The sequence below is a fragment of the Neopelma chrysocephalum genome, unplaced genomic scaffold, assembly GCF_003984885.1.
Source record: "Neopelma chrysocephalum unplaced genomic scaffold, ASM398488v2 Primary Assembly neopelma1_22b, whole genome shotgun sequence".
Taxonomy (NCBI): Eukaryota; Metazoa; Chordata; class Aves; order Passeriformes; family Pipridae; genus Neopelma; species Neopelma chrysocephalum.
In genome coordinates, this window is record NW_020897690.1 from 8,048,459 (window position 1) to 8,061,583 (window position 13,125).

General features: G+C 37.3%; 1 protein-coding gene across 2 annotated transcripts in view; it reads right to left on the reverse strand.

Moving 5' to 3' along the window:
• The window catches only part of GABBR2 (gamma-aminobutyric acid type B receptor subunit 2), a 473,412-nt gene that overhangs the window by 363,322 nt on the left and 96,965 nt on the right, over positions 1 to 13,125 (reverse strand). For both annotated transcript variants that reach the window (XM_027679466.1, XM_027679477.1), the window contains exon 2: positions 5,162 to 5,299. In XM_027679466.1, coding sequence (XP_027535267.1) covers positions 5,162 to 5,299 — 138 coding nt within the window. The remainder of the gene's footprint in view (positions 1 to 5,161; positions 5,300 to 13,125) is intronic.

The following is a 13,125-nucleotide window of genomic DNA, read 5'->3' on the forward strand; positions in this document are numbered from 1 at the left end:
GAGCTTCGGAGGGTCCATCAATAACAGCAGGGCTCCTGCTGGCTGCTTGTATCAAGGGGAGGATTTGCAGAACTAAAAGATCTGTCTCCCTCCAAGTTCACCAGAGCTTCTCTCAAATGACGGGTAACTTCACATGAAACTCTGCCTGAAGGTCAGACCTACTGTGTTTTCTTCCTGTTCAGGAGCTCCTGGGCATTCCTACGGCGAAGTGAGTAAAACTTCCTTGTGTGCTCAGCTAACTCCCAAAAGTAGGACCAAAATGTCACCAGGCTTGAACCTTATATAATAAGACCTCAAGAGTTGTTTTCCCTCACACACTTTGCCTATTAAAAGCACAAGACAAATGCAGAAAGTCTATAAAATCCCTCAAATCCCAAAAGAAAAAGTAAGAAAGCAAAGGGAAAAAAAAGAGGGGGGGAAAAAAGAAGAGATCACAATGGTGATTTGTGGGCCAAGAAGCCAAAGACTCTAGTTTTGTGGTGCATTGGGTCATATTCCAGTGGGAGAAAGGCCTGTTCAAGTGGGACTGCCTGCATCACATAGATAGAAGTTGCTAATCTTCTTAGCCAAAGACTAGTTTAAATGGCCTTTTCATTACTCAAACTAATAATACATGGAAATTGTGCAATGAAGGCAAAAGTAGCACAAACTCACTCTACTGGAACAAGTGAGACAAGGAATGTTAAAAAAAAAAGAAAAACTCTGTGATGAATTGCATTACTTCAGTGTTAAAACCCACCATTTATAACCTGCATATAGCTGCTATGAAATTCTGTAAACATTAGAAGAATTTTGCTGAGTAACAGGGACATCTAATAAAGCCTCGTTTCCTACAGATACATGTGTCTTAGGTTTCTACAAACCCATACCTCAGCTCCTACTCCATATCCTTCTGGGTTTCACCCTTCCTCTGTGTTCCCTTAAATTTTTTTCTGCTGCTTTTTTAACAATCCTCTCAATGCAGTCAGTTCCCTTTCCATAAACAGCCACCGGACATGAAGCACCACACTGCATGGTTGGCCCCAAGTTCTCTGTGATCATGCTGCAGCCTTTCCTTCATTCATCTGGATCCCTGCCCTCAGCAGCTCATTTTCACAGAAATGTATAGAAGCTAATAATCTGTGGGAAATCCTTTGTTAAAATTTGGTTTCAATTGGCCAGTGGTCAGAAATTATTAGGAAGAACTGACAATGCAATCACATCAGCCTTATTTCAGAAGGAAACCAAAGGCTAGAAACATCACTGATTTTCTCAAACACCAGTAGCCTTTTCAGTGATTCAGAGATGGGATCTTAAATACCTATGGATCTCTGGGACAACAAAACAAATCTTAGGGTAGGCTCTTTAATATTCAATTACATGAGCTGGAGAACTAAGGGAGTTTTCCCTTTCTAACATCCCTTTTTAACCCATGGAACTCTCCCTATGTTAATATGCCCAAAAGTAATACATCATGATTAGGGTAACTATAATTTTGTTAGAAAACTTTCCAACATGAGGTGCTGAATCCAAAATAAGGTTACTCAGTTTTGAATGTCATTACGATCTAATCACTGGATTGCCTGAAGCAGTTACTTGCCTAGAAGCTGGCAGTTATGACTAGATTACATAAAATATGCAGAAACAGAGGATATTCCAAAGAAGCACAAATATTTATACTCTGTTTCTAGCAGAGGCTTATTTCCAGAGTCAAATGAAATTGGAAATAAAGCAGGTTGTACGAGAAAGTAAATGGCACAACAAAAGAAAATAACAAATCTCCAAAAATGGAGAAAGAGTTCGGCAGATTAAGAGAGATGACTGTTGTGGTCAAAATCCTCATCCTGATTAAATGTTACAGTTAATATGACAATGAGGGAAAGTGAGAGATGACAATGAAAATGGAAGAAAGAGCAAAATAAAAATATATAAATTAGATGCTTTTGTCACTGTAAGAAATTCACATGGAGATGTAAACAGATGTAATCCTGAAATGAAAGAGAAAGACTGAATTGCTGACTATCTCCTCTGTTTTGCGCTATTTGGATACTAGCAGGAATGCTTCAGTATAAAAACTCAAAACAAATGACTTGTCTTTTGCAAGATGTTGTAGATACTATTCATTATTCTTCCTCACTTTGTTTAATTGCCTTGAACAAGATTGAAAGGCAATGAGGATAGGATTAATCTGGAAGAATTTGACATTGAAATATTCACCCTACAGCACAGCAGCTACCCAATATTATACCTTTGTGACTTTAGGGCCCACTGTCAAAGGCACAGAGTATTAACAAACTTTTAAACTGAAACACGAAGAGTTCAAACTGATTCCATACCACAGACTGGAGATCAAAGACACACATGCATCTTCCAGCCCATGTTCAGACTGTCACTCAACAAAGTAAGGACTGCTGGCACACAGAGATTACCAACTAAGAAACTTTTCAAAAGAGGCTAGGGAATGGGTGTCTGCATATGTCCTACTAAGAATGTGTGTTCAAAAAAATATTTTCCAAGTTCTGTCACCTAGCATACCTCAGTGGAAGTCCTTCAGGATGACATGAATCTTTGCAGACTAAAACAACTTGCTCTTTTCACAGATATAAAATGGTCCATTAAAATATAATTAATTTTGTTACAGTAAGAGATAATTAAATCAGCCAGCAGTTGAAGACAGCTAATTGAGAACACAAACTCCCTTTCTGTTGCTGATCATAACTAAACCAGAATTTGTCAAGATGGAGAAGGAAAAGTACTCTGTGTTTTGATGCAGCATGGAAATAAGGCAAGTCACCTTCAGACTGACACTCTTCTCAACCTCTGATAGTCTTGCGTATTTCACCTTGTTGCAAGCTGTCAGTGACCTGATTTAACCAGTTAAGTAAAACAGACTATCATTATCAACAGCATACAGTAAGGAGAGTAGAGACGGAAGCTACTTTGCAAAAATCTATTTCCTTCCCCTCCCCCATCACTACTATAGTTACCTGAGTAGCAAATACAACACAATGATTTCCAGCACATTTATACTCTTGGGGTTTTGGCAACTTTATACTGTAGAGAACGAAGAAGAGGCAGAACAGAGAAATTCTCCCAAACAGAGGAAATCAGTCACCCAGAAACTTGAAATTCAGGGCTAAAAAGCTTTCAAAAAAGTTTAGAGTTTTTTGCAGTCAGCAGGTCTCATATTTTATTTGCCCAGGAAAGTAATTTTTTCAGTTATTATTCTTCTTTTCTTCTCTATTCTCCCCAGGACTATCAGTATCATCCTGCATTTCCCTTGCATGGAAGGCAGTCATCACTTTGCTCAACCTCATGACATCTGTGTAAATCAAATCAAATGTTCTTGCTAGGGTTAAGAGCTTTGTTTTCGTGACTGCAGGCACACGGACAAAGTGATGGGGACATTCAAATGCAAATAGTCTGCCAATAATACAATGTCAGGTTATTTTTTGTCTGTATGTTGTTCTCCCTCTTCTTGACTTGAAATTATTTCATCATAATTTCATATAACTATTTGTGTGAGTTTGCTGTGATTCCTTCAGGTGAAATTTCAAGTTTTGAGGGTAGGTAATCTTGTATTTTATCAGGCTGAATATTGCTCCACTTCTGAGAACTACAGATTTCTATCTTTTCTTTCTATTGAAGTTATGCTTTTAATCAGAGACACTTATGTCAGTGGATCCTGAGAAGTCGAAAGATTTGTACTGTTCTCCCCACTATCTTATACATGCTACATATGCATCATATCATTCTATATTTTAACACATATATTTACAAGTTCAGACATTTAAAAGCTTTCTAATCATCCTTCCTTGTAGTCTGAGCAACTTCATGAACAAATTGATTTTCAGATTTTATCATGCAGAACTTGACTGTAAATGAAAAGATTTTTAGCACAACAAAATTCAGCCATTTAAAACATCCTACATCATCTGGAAGTTCCATGTGACAAATTAAAAAGAAACAGAGTTCCAGTCACATACTTCATTATAGGTCATGAACTAGGCCATTTTCAAGAGACAGTGTTAAAGGATAGTGTCAGGCTTTCTGTTTTTTCTCCATTCTCACCAGAGACACACTATTATTTTGTTTCCACAGTAGAACTGAGGTTTTTCACATCAGAAAAAAAATCCTGAAGCATAAGAAAAAAAGATCTGATCTGACAAGCATTGCAAACTCAGTTAACAAGCTACTTTAATTATCCTCCTAAGATTTTCCCATTTGTACTCTGATCATCATCTTCTTCACAAACTTAATTATGCCTCATTTGTTCTTTCTGCACTACTCTCAGTAAGTAGTCTAGGTGGAAAAGAGGAGCCTGTTTGTAACTGTAACCTCAGGTAATTTTTATATATTATTATTTTTTTATTTTGCTATAGAATAATTTGGGTTTTTTTTAATAAAAAAATATACAAACTTGTCTTTGGGGAATATGAATATTGAGGAGAAAGCCACGGTATTTCCACATGAGAAAAGCAAAACTGAATGGCTATGTGAACAGCCATCAGTTCGAAAATTAACACTAGACAGATGATTGAATAAATGAAAATCATGCTGTTATCATCTGCATTTTAAAGATTAGTATTAATAAATCCTGACTCCTCAGCAGAGGGAACCTTTCCACAAACTTGACCTTTGAGAAAGTCAGAAAGAAGAACAGCTGGGAATAAATGTGCTTTGTGAGCTACATACTGAGACATGAACCCAGTTACTACTTAGAATTTATGCACTTCCAACAGTTTTAAAGTCAATAGGAATTATTGCATTATAATTGAGTAGAGACAGAGTAAATACCCAAAAGTACCATAATCTGAGGCCTGAGGAGCTGTTTCATGTTTTCAAAAGTCCTAGATCCACCCGCCTACCATGACTGAACTTGATTTCATTTAGGTTGCTTTTTGAGATACATTAATTTTATTTAATTAACCTACTGACACACATGACTGCTGCACCATACTCACATGCATTTTAAGTACAATGCCAAGCCTTAAAATCCAGTACTATACAGAAGTAACTATTCTTCTTTACACGTAATTTCATTGGCCTTCGGAACTGAGACATACTAATGACACAAAATGAGAAGCTAGAAAAGCGTCAAACCTAAGTTTCTAAATTTCAAAAAAAATATCCAGAGATACAAGATAGTTAACATTTGAATATATTCCATTCCATACCTTACCTGAACCAAATTCCATCCCTTTAGAGATTCAGCAATGATAGAAGTAACTGTTGCACATACACCACCAAAAACCATCAGATGATTAGGTCCATATTTTATTGCATCATAGAAGGCTTTGAGTCCTTTTGCATTGTCGCACTGGGAAAAAAAGAAAAAAAAGAGTCAATATTTAATGTCATAGATAAAATAATTAACTAAGAAATAAACTATTGGGAAGTTAAGCAGGAAAAAAAATCAGGAGTTGCACAGATATAAAAATTGTACAATATATAACATCTGAAAACCTAAACATGAAGAATTAGAGTATTCACTTCCAGACCCCTAGTGTGCTGTAGTGAAAGAACAGCAAACCCCATCCTTACATTGTATAAAACCAGAATTTCAATACCATCATTTGACAAGTAATAAAAAAGGTCCACCAAAAAAGGTTGACTGAAACATTTTCTACATTGAGAGCTACCATTTCCAAAAGTAAAATTTGGACGGTAATACCAGATTGCCAGCGAGACTTCCATAGTTGGAGGAAAGTTGGACAATACTGCTGGTCTCTGTAAAGAAAGTTCTGTCTGTAATGAAAACTCCTAAGTAACCTCTCCTTAAAGTCCAACCCCAGCATTCTGTGCAAAAATATATAATGAAGAGACTATTACTTAGAAGGATAACACAGTCTTCGAAAGATAACAAAACAATATTCTATTAAGAATCTGCTAAGAATTAATTGTTCCGCTCTCATAACTCACACTGCTTTGAGCAGAAGGCGGGGCTAAATGACATTGTGAGGTCCTTCTAACCTGACCTGTTCTGGGCTTCTCTGATAATTAGTTTGATCTTTATTTCAGGTGTAAAGAATTTTACTGTAAACTGAGACCAGGATTCAAAATTAAGAAACAGGGGCTGATGCTAGTTAGTATTGCAAAAGATATATCAATCCATGAATGGAGTAGTATCAATCATTCATAATAATCCATGTAGTCACAGCTTTACTCCTGAGCTTGCAACAAAGTATTAATAAATTATTTGCCTGAAGTTAAGAATTTGATTCCAAACCATACTGGAAGTCAGAAGTGCCAACAGGCTATGATGGCAGCTGCCACTGCTCCATTAGCAGCCACTTCCTTATCTCTCTTTTTGAAACAAAAATTTTCTGCTCATTTTTGCCTCCTCTACAAAGTCTTACACAAATATACTCTTTATAAGAAATATCATACACCATCCTCCCATATTTCATTATCACAATTCAATAAAACAATTCATTAACTATCAGCATCCAAGTAGTAATTGTATTGCATTCTGTGGAGAGAAAAAAGATTTTGACTAAGAAGTTTGGAAGCTTATATTAATCTCCTTACTGAATTAATATGTGAAATGAAAAATTACTCTATTTGCATTCTGTCTGCAAGAATAGAATTATTGCTCCCACTTATTCAAAAGGATACAGATTTTTAAGGCGTAGACCTTTTTAAATTGCATAATATAGCACAACGCCTTCCTTCTTAATGCTGAAAAAACCCCACACTACTTCAGTATGGTAGATGCTTCCCTATCAGTTTGATGGACTGGTGGCAAGCTCACATTCTGAGGGAATTAAGAATGTGATTATTGGAAGAAGCAGTGTCCTCCATTCTTACTCCTCCACTCCCTAAAGACCAGTTTATTCCAAGTGCAACTAGAAGGCTCAACTAAATCCCGACTTTTATAAGCACCCAAAGACACTAGAGCTTCAAGTATCTGAACTTAATTGGCATTTAGCCAAGCCTTTGCCCTCATCCACTGTATCATTTGAAGGTGCAGTAGCAGAGATTGTTGAACTTGTTTTCATAGCAACTTAAAACTAGCTAATATAAATTTTTATTTTGCATTGTCACGTTTTAGATGTCTTGCTGAGGAGTAGTTCAAGAAGAATACAAGTCATATATTAAATAAAGGTGATGTTAATGTAAAATAACAGTCAGAATCTGTAGCTCATGAAAGACTATGTACATGAAAAGTTAAGGAGAAATAAAATTCTGCATTCTAAATGATAAAGACCTATGGCATGTTATCTGAAGTCGAATTCACACTGAAATTCACCTTTGCATCACAAAGCACTGATGCATTTTTAGCTATTATTTACCTACAAAATGTTTCTCACTGCAGTAAACTTATGCAATTATGGGTCCCAGTAGGTTGACTCACCAGGACGTCCAGAATTGCTATTATTATAAGGCTTTTTTTATTTGATTTTTACCTGTTCATGAAGATACTTGCATGACAAAAACCCTTTTTTAATCACAGAGAAGTTCTCTTGGGAAGGTATGCCAAAATCTTTATTCATCTCTCCCAAAGTGAAAGGTTTACGCTGCTGAGATATATATTACTGATCAATCAAAAGTACATACAATAACACCTGGGCTTCTCTTCAATGTGATTCAGTTAAAAGCCTACCATGTTCTCATCTTTGTACTTTCCTCCTGAATAGTCTCATCTTCTCTGTCTTTTATGCCACCATGAATAATTATACTAGACTGTCTACTCCTTGAGCAAAACCATCCCAATAGTCCAAAGTATGTCTCAGAGACAAAGAATAAGAACTTAACACTGTGGCTGGCCGCAACTGGACAGATATGAAAGGAAAAATGAGAAAGATGGGAGAAAGCAGACTTTCACATTTGTTTAATGTCACATTTCACAACATACATTGTGTATAGCATTCTTCCCTGCAAGCAACAGAACAGTCTGTCACAAGCATTAAATAATAAACATTCAGATAAAAATAATAGCCTTACCAAACCAGACAGACAAGTAGCAGAAAAGGTTTCTTCCTGCCTCTAGTCTGAGGAATGCATCCTTAGTGAGCTCCTGAAGCCCTCTGAACAAGGTGAGTTTTTAAGAAATCCCAAGCAGCACCATTGCTGCTCACGGCCTTCTATTTCCAAAACCTGCATATGTAACCCTAAATGAGGGTAACACTGTTGAAAAACAACAGTCACTGAAATTCCCATTGTATAACCATCAAACGGGTTCTTGAGTTGCTGTCGCCAAGTGACTCCAAACAGGTTCAGGAAGAATGCTATGCAGCAATCTAATTACCAAAATCCACATTAAAACACAGAGGTCAGAAAGTCCTGGCCACATGTGGATGACGAGAAGCTGACTGGTTTTAATTGCAGCATGACTAAGAGCAATGAAGGGGAAAGAACCCCTTGCAAAAAGTCACAAGCTTATATGATGAAAGATATAATCTGAAGGAGTCAACACCCCTTTTGCTACCCAGTTTTGCTCTTTCATCTAAATTGTCATCAACATGTCTATTTCACTGAGCTGAACTGCAACCAGCTCAATTTTGACCCCTATATAAAACTAGACAGCTATGCTGTGCCACTGAACTTGACTCATTGAAATACTGAGGATAGTTGTAATACCTTTCTTATTGAGGAAATGTAGTTGTACCATAACTAGAATTTCAAATACACGTGTTTTGATATATGTTCCAATTTTCTTCAGGGGAAGGAGCTGAGAACCACCTACCCCAAACACATTAATTGCTGTGCTCAGTCTCAGCCAAAAGCCTGAAATAAGAAACTTATAAATAGCAAACATACATATTAAAGAAATAATTACATTAAGTGTATCTCTTAACACATTCACTTGATACAGATTATATGGAAAATTCACAAGGAAAAATACTAGCAAGTCACCAATCAAAGGTGTGTGAAGTGTCCTGCGTCTTGTTGCGTCAAAGTCAGCTTAACATCACAGCTTGTATCTGACAAAATGTGCATAGTTCTCATTTGCAAGGAAACAGAACCACCTATTTTAATTAAGAAAATAGTCAGATGAACTGCTGCATAGGAGTTAAATAAGTTTGGGGATTGGGGTGTTAACCTTCCTGAATCCTCTTCAGAGGAGAGGCTGACAAATAAAACTATAATCCTCCACTGAGAAAAGGATCTAAATGCACAAGGAGGAAGGACAGCCTGAGGCATTACGGGTGCACAAGGACAAGAAACATTTCTGTGGAGAACAGCACACCAGCTGAATACACAAAAGACCTTCTCCACTGTACCCAAAGACCCTCTGAAGCTGAGAGAAAGGGTGCCCCATGTGAAGCCATGCATCACTGAAGCCAGGAGAAGCAGCAGGACTGATCAGTGAGGCTTGTTGGCTGCCAGGAAGGCTGTCTGGCAGACAGTGAAAGAGACGCCAGAGTGTGCACTGAAACCCTCATGGACATAAGCACAAAACAGTGCAAATCCTTGGTGCACAGAACAGAAATAGGTATGGCTTCCATACATAAAGTTACTCATAATTTAGCTGATCTTGTTACAGTAGCACAGCAATAAGAACTATAGGGATGAATACAGTAGTTAGATGCATGATTATGTTTAGATTTCTAGCTGTTGGATAGCTATGCCAAGCTGTTTCTCAGTTAGCTATATTCTGGCACAAGTTGACTTTTTCTGAGTAGAAGTAAACCTGAGGAACAAGTATCTATTGAGCTACTGACAATTGATATCAGACATCCTTTACGGTGAGTAGGAATAACAAACTGCTGTCGTCTGCATAATAAAATATCCAATTTTATCGAGTGATATGAGATTTTTCAACAGCACTCTGCTGTGAATATCATTAGACAGAGAAGCAAGTGCTCATAAATATATAAAGAGACTTCTTTAAACAGAGAGAAGAGATGTGCAAAGCTTTATTCCTATCCTCTGCAAAATCTTGCTCAGGAACTCTGTGTTACATTATCAGCTCAAAAAGAGCTAAGAAAAGAGGAGCACCAACAAATATTTTAGTTTCATTTTCACTGACTTCCTTAAAGTCATCAGTAAATACAGACCATTTGATGAAGAACATATAGACAACTACTCTGAGCTACAACAAAGGTCAACCAAGTTAGCATCCTCTGCCTGTTTTATGGGCAGGGCATGCTTCCCCTGAGGTTACCTCTCTGTTTTCAAGTATCTGCAACTTAAGTACTTTCAAAGCTAGCAATCACATTTTTACATTAACGAGCTGTAACTGAATTTTCTTTCCATGAGTTTGTACAACTGCTCTTGGAACCACCACTTTGACAATCACAAACATAATAATCTATAAAAAGAAAAAGCACTACCTTTCATTTGTTCTGGAATTCTTCACACCTTGCAAAGTAGGTGTGAGGTGTGTTGCTATGAATGTTAAAAGTTCATAAATACATGAAAATAAATGGGACTAGTTCGTAGATCAAAAACCAATTCAAAACTTCTTAATAGAGACATGGCAATTTTCTCAGGAAACTCCTGAATCACAGCTTACTGGTGGCTAGGACACTGTTCTAGGGAAGTAGGATTAAAAACTTGACTTTTCCTGCTGATCAGCTGTTTCAGGATGATGCCAAGCACTTGCATCAAGTCTGGTCCGAACCACTATATGCATTCCTATATTCTGCATTTGAAAAACAAAAGCAACACCCTCCAACAACACCAAACTTCTGTATCTTAAAACTGAAGTTAACTCATCCCAAATTGTGGGCTCTTCTGTATGTGATTTCTCTATCATCTTTTAATTTTAACTGCTAGCAATCAGGTTTGGTTTTGCTTTAGAAAGTGTGGACGCAGCAGAAAAGGACTTAATCTATTCAGTGAAATGTGTCCCAGTAAATTAACCCTCTCACCTTGACACCTCTTGACACACTTTGAAATTTTACTTAGCAATTTCTTTATCTGATTCTGCTTCCTGCACAGGGAATAGTTCACAGAGTGCTACCACTAAGGTTCTGGTGCTTGACATCCCATTTAACAGATTATATTCTGCCTCAAGTGTCACCAGCCTCTTAAGTCATTGACCCCACAGCAAGGGTGACCACTCACTCCTCTGACACCTCATTTCCCAAGAGACTGTCTAAACACCTTGTGAAGGTTCAGCCTCTTGCTCAATGACATTTTCTTTCTTCTTGGTTCGCTGTTTGGGAACTGAGTACCCAGCAAGATAAACAAAAATTTCCTGTCTCTCCTTATAAGAGAAGTATATTTACTTTTTCCATTCAGACACTTTGTTTTTTTCATTATATGACTTATAGTTTCCATCTTGTTACTATTTCTTGGAGAATATAACATTTACACGGAACGATTCCAATTTAAGAACTCCAATATGAAATGGAATTGGAATGTAGAAAATAGATAAATCCTGTGTAATCAAAACTAACTCTGTCTATGGTTCCACCCCGATTAAATATGCAGTAATAACAGAGATCAGTTTGTCTTCCTCTTTTCAGAGTAAACTTGGATTCAGCTTGAAAGGTGAAGTCTTTCCTCAAAGAAAGTTGAAGCTTTTCTCTGATATATAACTGTTACACACATAGGAATTCGGAAGATCATCAAGAGATATTTTGCATATTTGTGATATGAAGATCACTCCCTTTCGATAACACAACCATTGGGTTAATGTGGCAAGGTTTCGGTAGCCAGGGAGCAGCAGAGGTGGCTTCTGTGAGAAGACACCAGGAGTTGGCCCCACACTTTTGCCCCCAGAACTGGCAGTCAGTTCTGGCCAGCTCCCAAAACAGGTCTGCCACTGCCCAAAGCTGAGCCCATCAAAGGTGCTGATGAAATTCTGTGATAACACATTTAAGAACAGGCAAAAAAAACCCCACTGCACAGCAGCTGTGAAAGAGGAACAAGAAAAAAAGTGAGAGCAACAGTCCTGCAGGCACCAAGGTCAGTGAAGAAGGAGGGGTAGGAGGTGCCCCAGGTGCCGCAGCCCATGGTGAGACAGGCTATCCCCCTGCCGCCCATGGAGGTCCGTGATGAAGCAGAGATCAACTGTGTCTTTTTTCTGGCTAAACCACTAATCAAATGCAGTAGTCATTCTAGGGCTACACAGTGATGAAATTCATAATTCAGGTAACACTGGTCAGGTTGTTTGTAAGATGGTGAGCAGGAATTCAAAACAATAACATTTCACTGTTGATTGCTAACATTTGGGTCTTGGAGAGATCCTATTGTGCAATATGAGCAATTAGTCAGATCCCACAGTATAAGTTATTGAGTTTTGCTGGATTATTCTGCAGCTGGAACTGTCCTCTTAGCAAAATCAAATTGGTGTTGATTCAAATATTCCTGGGCCAGAGGGGATTTTATAACATCCACACTGTATTTACTCACCTACAACATAGTCTATTTTATTATAGTCATTCACTTCTGCATCAATCCAATAAAATATTCCACAAGACAGTTTTACAGATGTTTTCTAATTAGCAGCATTGATTGAAGTAGGTGGATGTTCCCATACACAAGGTCATTTTGAATTAGAAATTTTTCCAAGTATCCTTAAAGCTGCATGTAGATGTTCACATTCAGAGTTTTATAGCATAAATATATAAAACTAAAAACTGAGTCCTAGAACTGTATTTTCTTTTCTGACCTCCTGGTGCTCAAACACTGTCAGATATTTTGGTACATTCAGTATTAACAGGGAGACGATGCCTTGCTCACTTCTTCCTCCCAACATAATCTATGCTACTCCATTGCCATTATGTTTTATGGAAATAAGTGGAATTATGGAAAAGCATAAAAGTCCAGAGGAACAGTGTAGGGAAAATAATATATTCAAATATATTTAGAAAACAAATAACATATTCTGGTTTTGAGAACAAGCTGGTTCAGTTTTCTCCAGCTATTCCAATTTTTACCAAGAAGTTCAACATTACAATGATTTCTTACTAAACAAAGAATTAATTTTAATTATTCAGCAATTCAGGAAAATATCTATGGGCTTTATTTGCATCAAAAGACTTTTTAAATCCCCCCTAGGAAATCAGTTGTGTTTTTGCATTTAAGTAACCTCAAAAGGTGCTAATTGTTTCAGACTCTTGAGCCCCAAGATCATTATCACTTAAATTTCTTGTTGCCATCTACTTACTATTTTGTTGCCTCTCAGACACATGCTGCAATACATTTACAAAGCATTTGTCAGCTGCAGCTCAAGTAAAAAATGACAAG